This window comes from Haliotis asinina, chromosome 4, assembly GCF_037392515.1.
Source record: "Haliotis asinina isolate JCU_RB_2024 chromosome 4, JCU_Hal_asi_v2, whole genome shotgun sequence".
Taxonomy (NCBI): Eukaryota; Metazoa; Mollusca; class Gastropoda; order Lepetellida; family Haliotidae; genus Haliotis; species Haliotis asinina.
Window position 1 is genome coordinate 1423413 of NC_090283.1, and position 20410 is coordinate 1443822.

The following is a 20410-nucleotide window of genomic DNA, read 5'->3' on the forward strand; positions in this document are numbered from 1 at the left end:
AATCGGATAATTACTGAGTCAGCAGAACTTCAAATATAGCATATTAATGATCTCTGATATCGGCTATACATAATACCACTAATAATAATTCTGAAACGTTACCGACGAATCTACAATCATTTGGGATGTTTCGAAAATACGCCGAAGAGCGTTTTCCGCCATGTTAGAAAGGGTTTACAAAATTACATTTCGCGAAGGACGGTATTGAGACGCCTATTTCATCACGTATATTACATATTCAGCTGCGACAAATGCATCATTCAATTCCCAATATCCATAAATTTTAGAATACAAGTTACAACTTGTCTTTGTCACCAAAAACAACTGTCAAGATAAAACGAAATGATATACACTGGGTTTGAAAACGAAAGATTGCCCTTGTTTCAAATGTAAACCAAAAAATCCGATTTTACACTTTAACATTTTCAGACTTTTTTGACATCCAGCCGTCTATTCATTGCCTTGAATATCTCAGTACCTTTAAAATATGCCTGGGAAGAGTATCGTAGCAAGATATAGTAGATTAAATGTAGATATAACTACAATTCAACTAAATTGTCAAAGTTTCCGAGCAGCGTGACGTCATGACAGACACAAAACCACGCAGAATGATAACGGCAGATCTTTATAACATTACACAAATTGTCAGAATCATTCTGATTACTTGCATCTCATAGTTATCCACAAACGATCCTTGTATCAAAGGAAAAGTGCTCGCAAAATCCTGTTTACCCTTGCTAGCAAAGCCGCCATTTTGTCAGAAATCGGTCAGCGGTCGTGATGTCAACATTGTTGTACATACTGGGCAATTTCTTTGAGGTGAAGGTCGGTGGAACCATGATGTAAACAATATATTTTTGCGTATCATTCCAGTATTGCTTTTATGAAACTACTTTCAGTATCTACATTTACCCTTGTTCAGTATCATTGCACAGCTGTATATATATGTATTACATACGTTGTTATTATTTGAACGTTTTGGATTGTTTGAATAATATCTATATAGGAAATTCACAAATTTAGAGACGTAAACCGTATTTAGACTTTTCACACAGCTGTTAGAAAATCATAGGTAGCCATGAGTGCAACGTGTACTTCAGTTCTTATCATGTACAATGTTCAATAATACATTGAAACTAATGTTCATTATCATACGAATCGGACAATGAACAGCGATTTATTTCGACCTTATAAGTAAAAGTGATAACATTAATAGAAATTGTTTATACAGTTTTATGAAGTGTATCTATGCACATATTTTGATGAATTGTCTTGTTCATTGAAATAGTTTGTGTGTGTCGGTCAGAAACTTTTTTTTATGAGTCACTATCACGGTTTTAGATAATATAATTCATTAATATTCGATTAAAACAATTGTGATGGTAGTATATCAAACTCTAAAGATATTCATATATATTTTTTATATTTTTTAAAAAATACATACTCGATGTCCGATATTATTTTGGACAAATCATCTACATCCATATTCTAAGAGTTCCATACAAAAACCTATTATTTTCTGCACCTTTCAATGCTTAGTTATGAACAGATATAGCTACATAATCATAAACAAAGAATAGCCTGGTGTTGTGAATTATTATTTTATATTTACGTACAGTTGATGCCAAACAGGTGCGATGCCATCTAATTTTTGACATAGTAAGGATTTTGTTTAAATGGTAAAAGTCGCTTATTTCTTATATTTCTCAAAAGAGTGCTAAACTATGACATAGAATCCGAGATGTTTATGCAAGTAATCGAAATTAAGTGCGATTTATATTTATCAGCAAACCCCTTGTCGTCATTTTCCGACAAGCCATGACGTCATCTAAGATGCTGCATTATTTACAGTAACGTCATTACATTGAAAATGTAGGTAGTACTCTGGACCATCCAGATCGCTATTACCTGCCTTCTCATGTAGTACATTGTCATCTTTTCTTACAAACTCTGAAACTTCCATGACGTATCAGGTCATATTGGGGAACTTTGTATTGGAATAGTTTCGTTCACCGGGAACAAAACATAAGAAACATATAGGGTCCGTATCAACGACAAATCCTCTCCAAGCGAACTAAGTTACACTGACCTAGTGTTAAGCACAGTGGAGTTATGCCCCCTTATCTCTATACGTGCATGACCTCTCTGTTGACGTTTGACGTCACAGAAGAAAACCCACTTTTGACATTTATTGCAGGTCATTTTAATGTTGAGGGTATTACGCTATGCATTTGCTCATGAATCCATTTTAAATACACTTTTGTTGTTCGGGCATCAGGCTGTATTTTATTTGCTAATACTTTCCGTAAGAAGACAAAATAATGGTGAAATGTGGAGGAATTGACTTTTTTTTGGCGCGTAACAAAGTCTTGATAAACCTTTAACATAGTCTATTTATCAACCTGCTGAGGTAGTTGCCCAAACATTTATACCAACGGAACGGATTGCTCTCCCTCGATTTTGACAACCTGTTGCCTTCCACTGAGATACGACTGAAACAAACTGTTCAAAGCGGATCCTAAGAGCATGTGATTCTTTTGGGTGATTCTATAACGTTCCCAGTTTCACTGACACTGGGGGGTTCAAGTAAGGTTAGTGGATGACAGTCTGGAGGTGAATGACACCAGCACGAAAGAGGGCCATGGACTGTGGGGAGGTTGTCCGCTATTGCCTCAGTTTTGTTGATGACGTAAGAAGAAAATGAATCAACTAGGGTCTTCGTATTGTCATGTTTTGGCAGTGGTGAACTTTTCTGCTTGCCAAGAAGTGTCCTCATAAAGCTGTTGAATTTTCTTGGGTTCTGAGACATGCCACCTATCTTGGATCTTGGAGTAACTCACCCCTCCCTTACACAGTATCGTGTACTTAAAAACCTGTTATGTGTGCGGAGGGGAGAGGTACACAGCATCATGTACCTATAAAGCTGGTCTGTGTAACGGGTGGGGTGAGGTGGGGAAGGTACGTAGAATCTTGTACCCATGGAGCTGTGAGGGTGGGGAGGGGAGCGGTACACAGGATTATGTATCCACTACGCTGTGTACTGTGTGAGAAGGGTGAGGTACAGAGCCCATCCCCATCACCTCATCACCTAGGTTTGCTGTGTGGGGGATGGGGAGAAGAGGGGTAAGGTACACTGTATTATGTACCAAAGCTGTTCCAAGTGGGAGAGAAGGTTGAGTTACACAGTATTTATGTTACTGTAAAGCTGGCCTGTGTGGTGATTGCGTTATTAGGGGTAGGTACTCAGTATCATGTACGTATAAAACTGTTCCAAGTGGGAGAGAAGATTGAGGTACACAGTATTTATGTTCCTGTAAAGCTGTTCTATGTGGGGATTGGGGTCGGGAGGGGTGACGTACACAGCATCATGTACTCAGAAAGCTGTTCTGTGTGTGGGGATAGGGTGAGAAGGGTGAGGTACACAGTACCATGTAGTTATAATGCTGTTCTGTGTGGGGATAGGGTTAGAAGGGTGAGGTACACATTATCATGCAGTTATAATGCTGTTCTGTGTGGGGATAGGGTTAGAAGGGTGAGGTACACAGTATCATGTAGTTATAATGCTGTTCTATGTGGGGGGCTAGGGTGAGAAGGGTGAGGTTTCACAGTATCTTGTACCTATTCAGCTGGTCTGTTGGGGGTGTGGGATGAGGAGATAAGGTACACAGTATGTTGTACCTGTAAAGCTGGTTTGTGTGTTCACATTATGATTCCATGACGTAAAACGCATATACATGGTAGCTGATAACTCTAGTCCTGACTTGAGTCGGTCTGTGAGGAGTCAAATATTCCTGGGATTGACAGGTCCTCTCAATCATTTATATAAAGTCTTTGTATACACGTGTACGTGAGTTGTGTGTGGGGGTGGGGGGGGGGAACATTGTAATCTGAACGGCTCAAGGGAAGTAACTCTTGGAAGGGTACTCTACCGCCAAACTAAAACAAGTTGGGATTACCCACGAACCTCCACCAGTTTACCTCTCAGAAAAACTGTAGGGTGACCTAAACCGTTTTATTGGTCCGACCTCGCCCCTTTTGTATCCACAAAGATTTGCCCCACGCTCTGTAATAATGATATGCCAAAATAGGACAAATCAGGAGGAATGAGCATTCGGATTGATATACTTTATGAGAACAATCCTGAGTACAACGAACACTCAACGACTCGGTGGAAGGGATAATGTTTCTCGCCAACGGTCTAATTACGAAACCAAGCTGCAAATTGTCAGCACCTGCTCCTTCGACCGTGACGAACACGGGGACTGCATGGGCTTCTGTCCACATTAGCAGAATTTCTTCACCCAAAACTGTGAGGATGACCATCATATGCCATTATTTTAAAATATCTTGTTATTACTTGTCTGTTCGTATTAAAACATCCAAGCAGTGTAGGTTATCTCTGATCCTGGATGACATAGTGACTGATCCAATTTGATCCTGCTTTTGTGTTTTTTACCTCGTAATTTAATCATGTCATGTCATGTAAAAACACGTCTACAGACACTTATCTAGCATGCCATTTGCTTCATGTACGTCCGATAGACCGCAATGCTTTTTATATAGATAGTTTTGAAGGTTGGCCCGGTTGTCATAGCAAAAATCATATGTAAATTTTGGTAGCTACGCCCCTATGATAATAAAAACCCACAATTGATTTTTATTTTTAAAAAAAGACTGATTACACCTATTTACTCAAGTACACAGCAAATGCCTATATGTATTTCTTATGTAACAACGAAGTTCTGTGGGTATCCTCAAAACAGTTTCGCCTCAAAAGAGTTTTCAGACTGCATGCGACACAGGGCTTACATATTCCTTACTGTAAGCCGCGTTTGATGGTATAAACCTACAGTTGTTATTTGTCATCATTCACTTGATGGTGAGTTAATGAATTTATAACTGGCATGATTAGTGGTAACACCACTAAGATTACAGGACAAAGGTTCCCATTTGGCATTCTTCCAGTCCGGAGTAAATACGCAACATTATGAAATGAGGTCTGATGAGGCAAATGTATTGTATGTTATGTCACATGTGCGTAAGTGACGCAAGAGGGTTTATCAACTGAGTTACGAAAACATCGATCAAAGGACTAACCGATAACACAGTGGTTGGTTAATTACTTCCATAGCGGATTTGTCAAAAGGCAGTGTTTTACTTGAGTGGATTTACTAATCTATACTGACTACACCCTGTCGTAAAGTGCGAGTGTAAAAACAACATCCTTCCTTCAAAGAATGAACAACCACTACCTTGATTGAGTGATTCCTCATTATTGGCTATAATGGCCGACATCATACAATTCATAGGATGAGGCTATAGTTTGAAACATTCCGAAATGATGTGCACTTTTTCGCATATTAGACTGTTGAAAGTCACAAGACATACAACATGATTATTTACCAGTTGCGGATGAATGGAATATCGTTCTTTTATGTGGATGTTGATGGATACATTCCTGAAAGAGGTAACACCCTGACATCGGTGCAATAACTTTAGTCTGTTTTAAATTGAATATTTGCATTTCGTTTTTATTTATTTGTTGTAGCATTCAGCAGAATCTGTATTACAGGAAAAATGCACTAGGTTGCGAACAGGATGTGTGTATATACATACAAATTTCTATATACATACAAATGTGTAAAGTTGTTATAGGGTTAAAAGACAAACATAAATACATGCACTGACTTCTATATTTTTCAAGCCTAACATTTTTTGGGTGTTTATTTTCTTATCACTGGCAGATGATAAAACTTCAAAGTGTTTCCTTTGTTATCATAATAACGACTTCATGTTTGTTGATCAATCTATACCTAAACTATCAATTGCGCATATGAGTGGCGCTGTAGTGATCGCGAACCAGTCATGAACTCTGGGATATCATCCGGGTACTTTTGGCAGAAAAACAATAACACAAGAAACAACCAGTCGAAGGAAACTGCTCCGCATCAGTGCCCCATTAACACTGGCGTCGTCGGCCCGATTGTAGATGTTCAGGAGTGACAGTGGTGCACCCAGGGACAAGGGACAAGGATGGACAATAACTCTTCATAGATGGAACGGACAAAGGTCTGGGCATCGTTGAACCATACTAATCAAGTGTAACCCTACCAGACATTTTTGTTACACACAAGTTTCGGCCTTGAGCTTACTACACATTTAAGACTACATTACTATAGTTGAGACACTTGTATTGTGCAAGTGATACTGAACCTGACTGAATCCGAATGAAATGCTTGTCACATTCTGTATTACAATGTGCGTTTTGTCAGTGATAAATACGAAGAGATGAAAATAACTGTGCTGTGAGCAAGCTAACCCAAATGTGTCTTGGGTTACTTTCTTGCACGTAATAATCTAACCTTGCCTGCCATGCATTTGCTTTCTGTCTAGTACAGTTTGTTTACAATGTTGATCACACCCGCCGGTCATTAGACAGATGTCGACACTAACTACTTCACAGTCAGTGTTTACCTCTCCCCAACATTTCCGTCACTGTTTGTCAAACTAACAGGCATGTCGGAAGAAGAAGTTGCTCACCTTGTTGCAACATTCAAGCAGCTTAAAGTAAAACTCAATACTGCTTCCCAAGAAATGGTGCTGATGTGTTTCAGCACCCGTGACTTTAACTGTTTCTGGCAATGTTTCATTTCACTCAAACTCAGCAAATACAGACTAAGCTTCAATGCATACTCCAACAAGTCGTTCAAAGTGTCCATTTAATATAAATGACCCCACAACGTATAAGTTTGGATATGGCTATCAATGTTTAGGGTGTTTCCATAATTTCTTTTTGTTTTTAGTGTATGCATTGCTGCAAGTTGTTAAACTGTTTATTTCTACAAACCTAATCAATTTTATTCATACACATTTGACTTAACGTCTTCTGACGGTTTGGGGACAATTCATTTTGTTTCAGAGTAGATGTTAAGCGCCACCAGAGTATATATGACATCAAGGTTACATGTAAGTTCAGACAAATAGTTGACATTGAATACATATATTATCATGGCAGAACTCTCCAAGAAATCGTCTTTTGATTTCTCTATTTTCAGACTTCTTTTAGCGGACATGAAGCAAAATTTCAAATGTCTATTCGCGGAAATAATCTCTTTTGCGCTCCGTACAGGTTATACAGGAATGTACATCTGTAAATATAAGTGGAACTGCTGGTGACAACCATGTCATGATCATCAACAAGTCATCATGAAAATCTTTGTTTGAAACAGGTCAAACATTTAAAAGCCGAGTTTGACTAATGCTTAATGCTCATAACTTAATCACAAATAAAGATGTCGTTCGTTTTTGAAGAACTTCTGAAGTTCGGTTTGGTGCTGGTCCTGGAATAACACGAGTTGGTCACAAAAGGTAGAGGTCCTTTCGTATTCTAGCTGCAGATGCAGTACATATGTTCATGATAGGGTTGACTTGCATCTTCCATTGTAGGTATCAATGCTAGGGAATGCTCTCGGTCCTGTGTGATGCTGCTGTGTATGTTTGTGGATTGTGAGTCAGACATACCTTCACAGTGAGAGTGACTCTCTCAGCTGTTTGTTCGGAGCGGTGCCAGTGGTAGTGATGCAACAGAGAAGGAATGTGCTGCTTTCTGTTCATGTTAAATTTCTGTTAAAGTTGGCACTTATTTTCGAGGGTCTCCTGGCCGCTGTTCTTAGGTACAGGGGAATTGACTCCCATCTGTTCTACATTTCTGATTAGGAAACTAATATTTATGGTACTGATTTTGAATACAAGGGTTACCTTTCTGGTGTGGGATCTCAAGTCTGTGCATCCTCTCTGTGGTGGCCTTTAATTCCTGCCTCACGTCAGCAAATTGTCTTTCGAGATCAGTGACGGTTCCAGACGTGTGCTGCAAGACATGGTTAGATGTGAATGAATGAGTAAGAATGCTTAATCAGCAGTAACTGCCTTGTATTTGTTCGCGATGATGGGTAAATGAGTAGCATTAATTAATTTACCAACTGCTTATTGGATCCAGCTGCAACTAATATCTTCTGACATCGTCTGTTGATTTAAAGCTTATGTGCATTTGAGAGGCATATATGTCAGCCACATTGTCAGGTCAAGATCTCGTATTGTCAAGGGCCCGCCTGTTTTCCACGTATACATTTCCAATACCTCTCAGTAAGAACGATGAACTCTATCAACACCAGATTTTATTTGTGGGTGGTGCCACTTGCAGATCTTGAACATCGGCAACATGGGAGTCTGACTGTAAAGATTTTCAAACACACCAAACTGACAATACCTGTTGTTTACTGGCGTCTCCTGTTTGTTTGTGGCCGCCTCCAGGTTCTGATAGCTCTGTAATTTTAAGAAATATATTTAGAACAACTCACGTTCTCACAGAAACCAGCATTGTTTTGTCTTTGTGAAAATACATGAACACACTGCATTATTATACGCTAACGCTTTCACACAGGAATTAGGAGATTAAATGTGATCAGATTAAGTGTGGCCAGATTAAGTTTATTATCAAACATCAATAGTAGCACCCTGTTCAAATAACCAAACTGAGTTTTGATGTAAGGAACAGAAGTTAACAAGACTGACTGCTCGACATGTGGTTTGTGCAGGATTAATATCGTTTCATGACAGTGCTAGTACCCGAACTAATCGGAGTTGTTATGAAGCTACTGCCATCCTACAAAGAGTATAACGTCATTTCGGCAAGCTTTGGATTCAGCTAATTTATAAATAAGCCTGACTAATGACTAAATACCTGAAGAAAAACTTATTGAACATATCACTCAGTGGCACTATAAGACTGTGGCGATTACGGTTCAGAAGTTATTTTCTACAGAGATCAACGTTAGTACAACTGTAGCTCCCTACATCCGTACCTTTAACAGATCAAGGCAAGTCAAGATTTAACGGCTCCTACCCTTTGTTCATCTAGCTTTATAGTATCTGTTATCACAATAACTATAATTAGTTATGTCATTAATTGGTTAATTGTAAACATTCAAATAGCATTCATGTGTATATTCCCCTTGTCCTTGTTACGTATCACTTGCTTGTTAACGATGTTAGCATCTATTGCACGACAGGACTGGAGACAAATACCGATCCTGTTCCTGTTCCAGCTCACCTGTGTCATCCTCATCACCAACGTCTGTCATTGTATCCGTTGCTAAAACTGAAACAACAGTTTTACAAGTAACATTTAAGTAAGATGATAACATTAACAAGACACAAATCCTGATGATTTAAGTGAAGCGTAGCTAACGTGTTCCAATTGTTCAAGATCTATTTTTTTTTTTGTGAATGTATAATTGGAGTGTCTTTGTCATCTCATGTACCCCTTATACCTCCACAATAAATAGAACGTCTGGGACAGCAGGACTCAGCTACAAGACGGAACTTGTCTTGTAATGTGTTTCAGTTACTGCAGATTTGTTTTTTTTTTAAATAATTGTTTGTAGTCAGTTTGTACTCACAGATTCCACTGCTTTCTGAGGGCTGTGGAGAACCTGGCCTCTTCTCCCACATTGACATCCGTATGCCTGAGGCAATCCGAATACCACGTGAGAATCAAAATATAACACTCCAACAGAATGTATGTGTTCACCTCTTTAACTTTACTGTATTTCATAGCATACATATATCTGGACAACCTTTAAGTTCAGAACACGTCATTACACGGATGTAATCACTTTGACCAATTTGAACATTTACAGGTGGTTGTATACTCATGCAAATATAAAGTGTACAACATGTACCTCTCAGTTGTGTTTGTTCCTTCTCCTTCATCTCCTGTAATTGCTGCGTCAAAGTTGCCACTTGTCGTGAGAGTTCCTGTATCGCTTTGTCGTGTTCCTATATTAAATAGATATACTCTAGTCTCCCAAAATGAAACGCATCATAGAAATTGCAGTTTCACACAGCAATGAATTAAAAGGTGATTCATTTTACAAAACAGATTTGCTCTGTTTAGGAGTCCCATCGTGTTTATTTCTTGGTCATAGCAAAACGTATCGTCCGTAAAGTACCCCTATTTAACAGAATGATTTTTAGTTTCGGCGTGTCAGTGTCATAGAATACACAATTCTCATGTAATGCATGTGAAAGTTGGATTTCAGATAGTTTCATTGATGGGTATGAAAGGTTGGCCGCTGTCTGTCGACTATTCACTGTATTTGGAATACGGTTGACTAATGCAAAATGATACGTCTAAGTGAAGAGAACCGTCATATCGCCATTGGTCTTCTTGAAGTTAGCCAGTCTGAACCTGCAGTTTCCCGACGCATGAATGTTCACTAAATCACCATTTCAGGGCTCTGGGAGAGGTATCGCCGGCAGAATAGAATAGCAGATGTCCCCCTTAGGGAACGACCTTGCACGACCACTGCGGCGCAGGATCGCTACATCGAGGTACATCACCTGCGTCATTGAACAGCTACGGCGACCTGTACCGCTCGACAAATACCCGGCTTGAGGAGGCTTTCTGCACAGACCGTCAGGACCAGGTTGAAAGAGGCTGGTTTACGTGCCACAAGACCTTACTACGGCCCTGTGCTGAGACAACAACATCGTCGACTACGAGTTTAATGGTGCACCAACGTTCGACGGTATGATGTGGTGGGAGGATCACCTGCTGTAGGAGAAGTGATTTGCTGATGATCCAGGGCAAACTGACAGCTCAACGGTACTGCGACGAAAACCTACGACCACACCTTCTTTGATCATTGATCGCCTGATTGAGTTTATTCAACAGGACAATGCCAGGCCCCACACAACACGTCACACTAGAGACTTCTTCCAGAAACACAACATTATTGTGCTATCCTGATCGTCAAGCTGACAGGGCTTATACCCGATCGAACATCTGTGGGATACCCTGGACAGGCGAGTGCGAGACAATAACCCTCAGTCTCAGACACTTCAGCACCTCGCACAGGCATTACATGAGGAGTGAGCTGCGATTGGGCAACACAAGATTTTGAGGCTTATTCGTTCGATGCCGAGACGATGCCGTGCAGTTCTGGATGTCCACGGTGGTCGCACTAGATATTGATTTCAGCGCCACCACACGTATCCATGTGCCACTCAAACTGACTTTCCTCGAGTTGGTACCTAAGACCGATAGGCTTGCATTTCCAGTGTGCAATTCCGCTATGTTTCATTGACTTTTAACGCCTACAAGATGTTTTAAAATAAACATAAAAATACAGTTGAAATTCCTATATATGCGTTTCCTTTTTGGGAGAAATGTTTCGTATTTGTTAACGCAATATATAATTAATATATATTAGTACAAATGCAGGCCTCTAAAAATAATTAAGTACTTACTGATGTTAGTCTTACGACTCTGTGGTTGAATCTCACTATCAATGCAACACCAAAATAAGCATAGAATACTTCAATCGTTTACACGCGTGAAAGACGGACCAGTCCGTTACGTGCGGTGTTTGCATTAGAAAGGTTCGCGGATATCTATTACTTTGCTGGCATGATGCCATAAACTAGATGAGTGACAGGTGTGTTGATTACAGATACCTGTTTGTCCACATATCTTTTGTCTAGGTCACCATGTCCAGGCAGTGGACGTGAATCTGAAATAGAGTTCTGCGTCAGCAGTTTGTTTTGGACATTTTAGTAATTTGTATAACACTTTGTTAATATTACACTGAACCGTAACTTGGGTCCGTTTGTAACATCACCTACACAGATCACACAATAGTCTTGCAAACACTCAGAGAGGCAGGTACACTGTTTTCAAAAGCTAAAAAATTTTTAACAAAAGCATTAATAGGGAGTGAAAATGGAATGTGCATCGTAAAACCTTACAATCTTCTTGGAAGATATGGAGAATCCTGTATTTCCAGGACTGCCAGGATCATAGCGTTGATCAATTAAAACGAGACATGCCTTTATGTTACTTTGTAGTCTATAGTTATGACTATAGCAGTACCATGTTTGGTAAATCACACTGAATTATTACTACTGTTATAAACGATGCGCGAGATATAATTGACCTTGGACTGGAAAATGAAATGACATGGGTATCGATCTCCCCATCTTGTCTACGTCTTGCATGTGTCAAGTCTACCAGCACCCGATCTAGTTTCTCCTGTGTCAAGCAGCTAACAGTCCAAATGTACTGCTTGACAAGTATTAGAGGAGCCACGACCTAACAAATGGTCTTAGTTTGTATATAAGGGAATGTCCTCCAGAACATTCCATTTGAAACAAGAGGGAAACAGGTTGTCGTCTAAATATAGAAAAGTACAATTTTCACGTGCGAATCGAGTTATGTTATTATACTACTGCTTGAGAAGTATCAGATGAACCGGCGCAGTGAAAGCGTTTATGACAAGCAGGCACGTCCTGTTCATCAAAGAGATCGCAGCGCTACGACTGTTGTAAATCTTTGTAAGAGTATCCGAGTTACGTTCATCATATCGCTACGACTGTCGTAAGTCTGTGTAAAAGTATCGGAGTTACGTTCATCGTAGCGCTACGACTGTAGTAAGAATGTGTAAAAGTATCCGAGTTACGTTCATCATAGCGCTCGACTGTCGTAAATCTATGTAAAAGTATCGGAGTTACGTTCATCATAGCGCTACGACTGTCGTAAGTCTGTGTAAAAGTATCGGAGTTACGTTCATCATAGCACTCGACTGTCGTAAATCTATGTAAAAGTATCGGAGTTACGTTCATCATAGCACTCGACTGTCGTAAATCTATGTAAAAGTATCGGAGTTACGTTCATCATATCGCTACGACTGTCGTAAGTCTGTGTAAAAGTATCGGAGTTACGTTCATCATAGCACTCGACTGTCGTAAATCTATGTAAAAGTATCGGAGTTACGTTCATCATAGCGCTACGACTGTCGTAAGTCTGTGTAAAAGTATCGGAGTTACGTTCATCATAGCACTCGACTGTCGTAAGTCTGTGTAAAAGTATCAGAGTTACGATCAAGTCTATGTTAAAGTATCGGAGTTACGATCAAGTCTATGTTAAAGTATCGGAGTTACGATCATCATAGCGCTAAGATCGCTTAGAGGAATCAGGCCCTGGACGAATACACTAGGTTGCTACAGGTAGATTGGAGATTAAGCAATACATCCTGACCGTGGCGTTAAATTAATACAGTTTATCCCTTGTCTCTTAGTGCGATTTACTGGTTAGTATGTAAGAGCAACGATCTTAAGAAACTGAACCAAGACATATATAACTTTATATACAAAACACCTGACATAAGTGCTAGAAATAGAAATAAAATTGTTACGTTTACAAAACGGATATATAACCGACAGGTAGTCTGGTGCATCCTCTCCACACAGGGGTCAAATACTGATCAGATCCATTATAGAGTTTACTGAGTTAGACAGGCTGAGTTCGGGCCTTAGTCGTCACTGTCTGAATTGGTCTCCGTGTCTGAATTACCCGTCAGTCCTAAATTGATCGCGATTCTGTCAATTTCCTATTCTACTGCAAATTGCCGTTGCCAGCAGTCATCTTCAATAGTTCTGACGTGTTTACAACATTCAGACCATTCCTTAGCACCGATTGCAGACATCGTTTCATCTATGACAACCTTTTAACGGAGTTCTTTTGAGCTGTCAGTTTTGTGTAGTGACATGAGTTTTGACATTGGCCCAAATCAACTGAATTGGGTTCAGTTCTGCGTGGTAAGGAGAAAGACGTAGTTCGTCATGGCCATGTTGCTTCAACATAATGATGTCTACTCTACAGAGAGGGCCTTTTTGTTGGATTGTGCCAGAAACAACAGTTCGGATTTTAGCATTCTATCATCAAATGCAGTATTGTGGCTTTGTAACCAAGCTTTTGTATCATCGTTTCTGTTAGCCGTTGTTGGGCATTGTCCGCTTGCTTACTGTGATATGGCGCATTATCCATAACAATGACGGAGTATGGTGGAATGTTTGGAATCTGTTTTTCCTGGAGCCATTTGGAAAAAAATATCAACATTCATTTTGTCATGATAATCTGATGATTTGACCTTTGATTCAAATACATGTAAAGTATTTGGTACAAAGCCATTATCATTATGCATGAACCACAATAAGCCGAGGTCCGGGGCCGGACGGAGGCTGAACCTCATTTATTACAACCTCACCATCAAGTTTCCAACATTTTGGGACTATGCGGTGTACATGCAACCATGTTTCATCGACGATAGTACGATTTTCATTTCGGTATTTCTTTATTCTGCGCAAGTGTCATATGTTGCAAACACATTGCATCGGTGTCTTTTCGTTCCATTAAGACCTTACTATTTGACTGCGTGTTTCAGATTTTTTTTCCAAAACTTTCCCTTGAACCCTGGTTGTGCAATTGGCATCTTGCCATATCATATATAGAGAAGGCAATTCCTATTGTACTCCATGTAAACTTTGTACAAATTGACGGATTGCACATCACTCAAAGTCATCAAGTTTGGGTTTGAAAGTTTGGGTTTGCGCAACTTGGTCGGACGCGTATCCCTATCACATTCCACATTAATGCACTTCAAAGATGCCTTGGAAAGACCAGTAGCAAAGCTACTTTTTAAATAGCGTCTGTTTTGGTTGTATATGTCTTTTCCATATAAATAATAAAGTTGTAAGCTAACTCCCTTGCCTGAGAATGAACCATTTGCCCATGTTTTCCTAACTTGGATATGTTAATCTAGCTGAAATGTTCAAACATTAAAAAAAATGACTCGTGTCGTGATGGCGATTTGTTAGACTTGTGTTAAAAAGTGGCGGTATTGATGTTCATTTCACGCCACGGTCAGCACGTATTGCACGTACTAAATGTAGCAACCAAGTATATTCTTACAGATTACCGCCTGCTTGTCACAAACACGTTTACTGCAATGGCTCATCTCATGCTTATCAAGAAGTAGTTCTGATGCGTGACCGGAAGAAACAGGCTTTCACAAGTATGTATTTATCTCAGCTGCATTATAGATGCACGAAGGTGTAAACAAACAAATCGATTCTGGACCAGACATTCCCAGAATCAAGCAAAAGCCCTTCGAGTTTGGAAAACAACAGTCTAAGCATTACTAAACAGTGTTTTGCTACAATATACGAATGAACAGCAAGTGCTTGTGCTCTAGAACCATAAAACGTTCTGGTTCAATGTGATTCCTACAACAGGACGTGAAATTGACACTATGTAAAACTGTATAGAAGCATCTCTCAGATCACATCATTGCTAACTGCATAACTCTACATTAAGACACGATAATAGAATAACAAGCATGTTTGATTAATGCCTAGTACGCAGTTTTGAATACACTTATAGATATAATTTCTCTCCTAGTATTTGTACTGAAATAGATCTCTAATCTCTCCATTTGCTAATATTGGAAACATTTAACTGTACCTACCATTGATAGTTTTAATATGTTAAACGACACAAACGTAAATGAAAAGCGTCACTAAAAGACTCATTACACAAAAGTAGCGAGCATAGTTTACTGAAATCGACTTTCACTTGGTTTGTGAAGCTATTTCCCATTTACAGGTTCATCAAACTGGTTAAAGATAGAACAAAACCAGACAGATCCTGTTCCGTGTCAACCACGTTAATGTGTCCCTTACCTATGAAGTCTTGCAGCTGGACCTCCATCTGGATGTCCTTCACTGTAGACTCTATCTCCCGGAGAGATTCCAGGATCATTGCTCTCACTTCTTCATGTTTACTGATCATCTCCAGAGCGTCTTCTGTGCTTCCATGATAAAAGGTAAATATGACAGAACCAGTTGAAACTCTACTCAAACAAGCCCCAGCAAAACGTCTCATATCTTTCTTAAGTTGAGAAAACCGACTGTTGCTAGTTTCATTGTCGACCACGAGGTTGGGGGTGTTAGGCATGCAGAACCACTTTGTTTCTGACTTTTCTCCTTCAGTATAATCTGGTTTCGGATCCAATAAACACCTGTCTTCTGTAACAAAAGGAAACGTGTGTAGAGTATTCCCACCGCACAATAAGTGCGAACACCTGTGAAGTGTGTTTATTAGATGAATTTACAATTTGAAATATTGTCCTGAAAAATATATTATATTTCCTAGTAGCAGGCCTCAGATATCATTGCAAAAAATACCTATTTTATCCCGAGACATATATTTCGTTTGGGGTAAATGGCACAATAAGTGTGAAAATTGTTTTTAAGTGTATCATGTGCAATTCCTTGATTTATAAATTCTACACATCACTGTTTATGTTCTTGCTTCATGTAACGCAACAATGAATGAACTACTGTACACAATGTCAAAGTAGTTTGCCAAACTAATGGAAAATGCTAAGCAGTCATTTCCTGTCTTGATTTTAGCTCATGTACTGTCACTCGTATATAGACTATTCATGAACAAAGGCCACACCCACTGACGCGAGACTACGCGACAACACAACGTGAAGAAGGGTGGTAGAAAGGCATCAACAATGTCTTTTGGTAGCCTTGATATAAAAGACTTTTCCGTACTGCATCCATAAACAAGCCTTGTGTGAAATTCACATCAAATCACGTGTATTAGATCATGCCCCGAACAAACAGGCAAACGTCCAGTGTAGACAATCATGAACGTGCAAAAGTTAGAAGTTTTAGTGAAATGTGCTGTGATCTCATGGCAAGTTGTTCAGTAATAAATACGTGTCACAGTTGTAGCCGACCGACAGATCGATATTTGGTGCAAATATCGACATTCGATATATGTGCTGCATTCCAGAATAGATATGTACGCCATTGCTCTTAATGACCTCCAATGCATTTTCCAACACTCATTTAACTAAACTGCTTCATCCAAAACTCAATCGTGCAACAAAATCGAGTGCAGATGTCGCTACTTTTTTCTTTAGATTGCCACAGGGATGTGCTTCATGCTTCACATATGTTAGAATGTTTTGGTGGACATTACTTAGACAGTTCCAATCAAAGACATTTGTCGCATTTGGCACAGATGTTACTGAAGTGGAAGGAATGTGTAGTTTAGTAGAAGCCGGGATACTCTTACAACACTATATAGGCTCCCTGGTAGAAGCAGAGACACTCTACAACACTATATAGGCTCCCCGGTAGAAGCCGGGATACTCTACAACACTATATAGGCTCCCCGGTAGAAGCAGGGATACTCTACAACACTATATAGGCTCCCTGGTAGAAGCAGGGATACTCTACAACACTATATAGGCTCCCTGGTAGAAGCAGGGATACTCTACAACACTATATAGGCTCCCTGGTAGAAGCAGGGATACTCTACAACACTATATAGGCTCCCTGGTAGAAGCAGGGATACTCTACAACACTATATAGGCTCCCCGGTAGAAGCAGGGATACTCTACAACACTATATAGGCTCCCCGGTAGAAGCAGGGATACTCTACAACACTATATGGGCTCCCTGGTAGAAGCCGGGATATTCTACAACACTATATAGGCTCCCCGGTAGAAGCCGGGATACTCTACAACACTATGTAGGCTCCCTGGTAGAAGCCGGGATACCCTACAACACTATATAGGCTCCCTGGTAGAAGCAGGGATACTCTACAACACTATATAGGCTCCCCGGTAGAGAAAGAATGTGTAGTTTAGTAGAAGCCAGTAGAGACACGCTCAAAATAAAGACGTTGTTTTACCTTGGTCTTGCTGTCTTCTTGAATGATTCGTTCCTGTGAGTCGTACTCTCACTTTCATATCTTCAACGTGTATTTTTACTTCATGCAGAAATGATAAGACAGTGTTTCTCACCTCAGTGAATTTGTTAAACATGTTGAAAGCGTTAGCCTCTGTGTCATGTCCGAAGACAAGTATGACCTTTTGTTCAGGATTCCGTAACCTCACCAGCTTCACACCAGGAGGTCTGTCAAAGTGACACATCATGTTACATAAGTGTTCGTTAATTCCTCGTGTGAATGTTATTTCATAGTCCCTTGAAGGTAGCACACATGTCCATTCTGTGAAATGTATCCAGGAGCATTCTTCCTTGCCAGTGAAATCAACAGTGAAGACTCCATCGTCATCAACAAACACTGAAATTAAGACATACAAAAGACATTGATACAATTGTAGGAAAATCAAAGTTAGTGCATTGATAATGCCAAGAAAGTGTCCTCTCTTGAGTTTGTCACGTTAAAACTTTTAATTTAATGAGTCAGGTGTTTAACGTTCCACACGATCTTACTAACTATGAGAAATCAATATGCATGAAAGTTGGTAGTAATGGTAGTTGTGGGGTTAAACGGTCTTATACATTGTAGTTTCATCTGCAGTGACAAAGGTTCAAAACCAGCCTGAAACAGTAGCATTTATCAGCGGCGATGACCAGTAACTGGTGGTTGCAATGGTCTTCTCGGTTAAGCTTTGATAATGGTAAATTGTACTGCAGTAAATCGTATTGCCACGTGGTAGGAATGTGTCCTTGAAGCTGCAGTTTGCTCCATTCGCGGCTGTCATAGTGCTGCTGAAATCTGATTTCAACAAATTCACATACCCGTTGTACTGGCATCAACTTGCTTTTATATCTCTGTTGTTACTACAAGATTTCAATCAACACTCTTATGTTTAACCAGTCGCTCTAAACTTTAACATTACTACCTGGCAGGCTATGTTTCGCTATTGTTTACTTCCAAAATGAAGACTTTTTGGTCCATATTTCATAACCAACGAACTGGTGATATGTTGGCCTTTTATTATCCCGTACATATACAGAACGTCATGCTGGTGCATTGATGTTTTGTATTGCATGAGAAGAATGAATTGTTTCTCTGCTCCCATGACATCTTAGAGTTCCAGTAAACGTTTTATGTTTATTATATACCATCTTTCTTATCATAGCGTAGTGATACATATTTTCACTCCTCTCGACACTACCACATCTTAGTTTGACATTAAGTATCACTCCGCGCATGTACGAATAGCGCAACTGACCTGGATAATACACTCCTCCGCATAACGTCATCGATCAAATCCCACAACTTACCTTACGCAAAATAGTCACACCATTCTTATGAAATTCATTATTATTTTCATACATACAACCTTGTCTGAAAGAAAAAACAAACTATTCGTCTTATACATCCGAGTCGAACTCAGCGAAAGTCGAACTGGCAGGGGTGCAAAAGTGAAGTTGAACACACCATCTGTATCTCTGTATTTCTAATCTTTACACTGGTATATGACAAATTGATTTCTGTCAGTTCACATCACAGGGTATCCATTCCATATTTCCCACAATGAAATCATCAAAACATGTGTGCCTATTGTCCAAGCATTTTGGTTGGTTGAGGATTATGGTAAAAGTAAAAGTCATTTCACAACGGTAGAAGGCACTGCAATGCATATTATAGAGAAGATAATGTTCCAGTGGTAATTCAAATGTACCCGGCTCATACATATACATGTATATTACACAGACAGTTTTCAATCATTTAGCCTTGCGTGCTCTTTAATGACAGGGAAAATATCTTCTACTTTGCTTCAGAGAGAACATTAAAATTTACCGTTAGGTTTTATGTTGGTAGATGATTCAGATCGTTGCGTTTCCTTCCTGCTTGCCATCCTTCATAACAGAAATTATATGTTAGAAATGCACATAACAGTAGACTCATTTTGAATGGGCACACCGTCACGTTATCTGAAATATTGAAAATATGATGAACCAATCGGTTCAAGTTTAAAGAGTTGAAACAGAAACAATAAGTTCATATTGATTCCTATTGAGTAGATTCCGGGAACGGTTCGTGGAACGTGGACAAAAGCAGTATGTTTTACAAAAAAAAACTGGTAAAAATCGAAGACAAGCGCCAAGGCTAGCACTACGTGTTAACACAGTGATGGAATACAAACTGATTCAGGTACACAAGGTGGGGCTTGAGAAGTCAACGTCTACAACTAGGAAACAAATAGCTGTGCTCGTGCGACAACGACAGAGAAAACACTAACACTTGGACACTTAACAATGGTAGTTTATGGATAATGGGCGCTGATTGCTAATGGCGAAATAGAAGCCAAAAGTTATTCCAGATGCACATAGTGTTGGTAATGATACTGGCACAAGCAAAAGGTAAACACCCCCAAATGTCCTCTTTCTGTTATTGCAAAAGAGATATCCGTTTATTAGTAAGGTGCCATGTGCATCGTCGTCCTTGGTTCGCTAAATAAAGTCATGTATTGCTGACATTTGTATGTTCTTATTCTCATGTGACCGTCTGATAGTGTTTGTAGTCATAACAGCCTATTAGCCAGAGTTACTTACTAGACAAATATCCTTAAAAGGAAGTTTCGTAAAATCAACACTTTCAGGACCAGGCTTTGTAAAGTGTTACAGTTAAAAATCTGCCGTGACAAAAGGTGTAAGAAAATCCCCTGTGAACCAACAAAACAGATCAAAACAAGTCTAAAACAAATATTGTATTATTAAGCAAATAGAGCAAGTT

At 39.5% G+C, this 20410-nt stretch overlaps 1 protein-coding gene across 1 annotated transcript in view; it reads right to left on the reverse strand.

Annotated features, from left to right (window-relative positions):
• The window catches only part of LOC137280704 (uncharacterized), a 32873-nt gene that overhangs the window by 11890 nt on the left and 573 nt on the right, over positions 1-20410 (reverse strand). Inside the window, exons 2-10 of the mRNA XM_067811923.1 lie at positions 19475-19533; positions 17612-18004; positions 15580-15924; positions 11518-11573; positions 9741-9837; positions 9459-9524; positions 9110-9157; positions 8267-8322; positions 7759-7867 (exon numbers count right to left, since the gene is read on the reverse strand). Of these exons, the coding sequence (XP_067668024.1) occupies positions 7759-7867; positions 8267-8322; positions 9110-9157; positions 9459-9524; positions 9741-9837; positions 11518-11573; positions 15580-15924; positions 17612-18004; positions 19475-19532 (1228 nt within the window). The 5' untranslated portion in view covers position 19533. The remainder of the gene's footprint in view (positions 1-7758; positions 7868-8266; positions 8323-9109; positions 9158-9458; positions 9525-9740; positions 9838-11517; positions 11574-15579; positions 15925-17611; positions 18005-19474; positions 19534-20410) is intronic.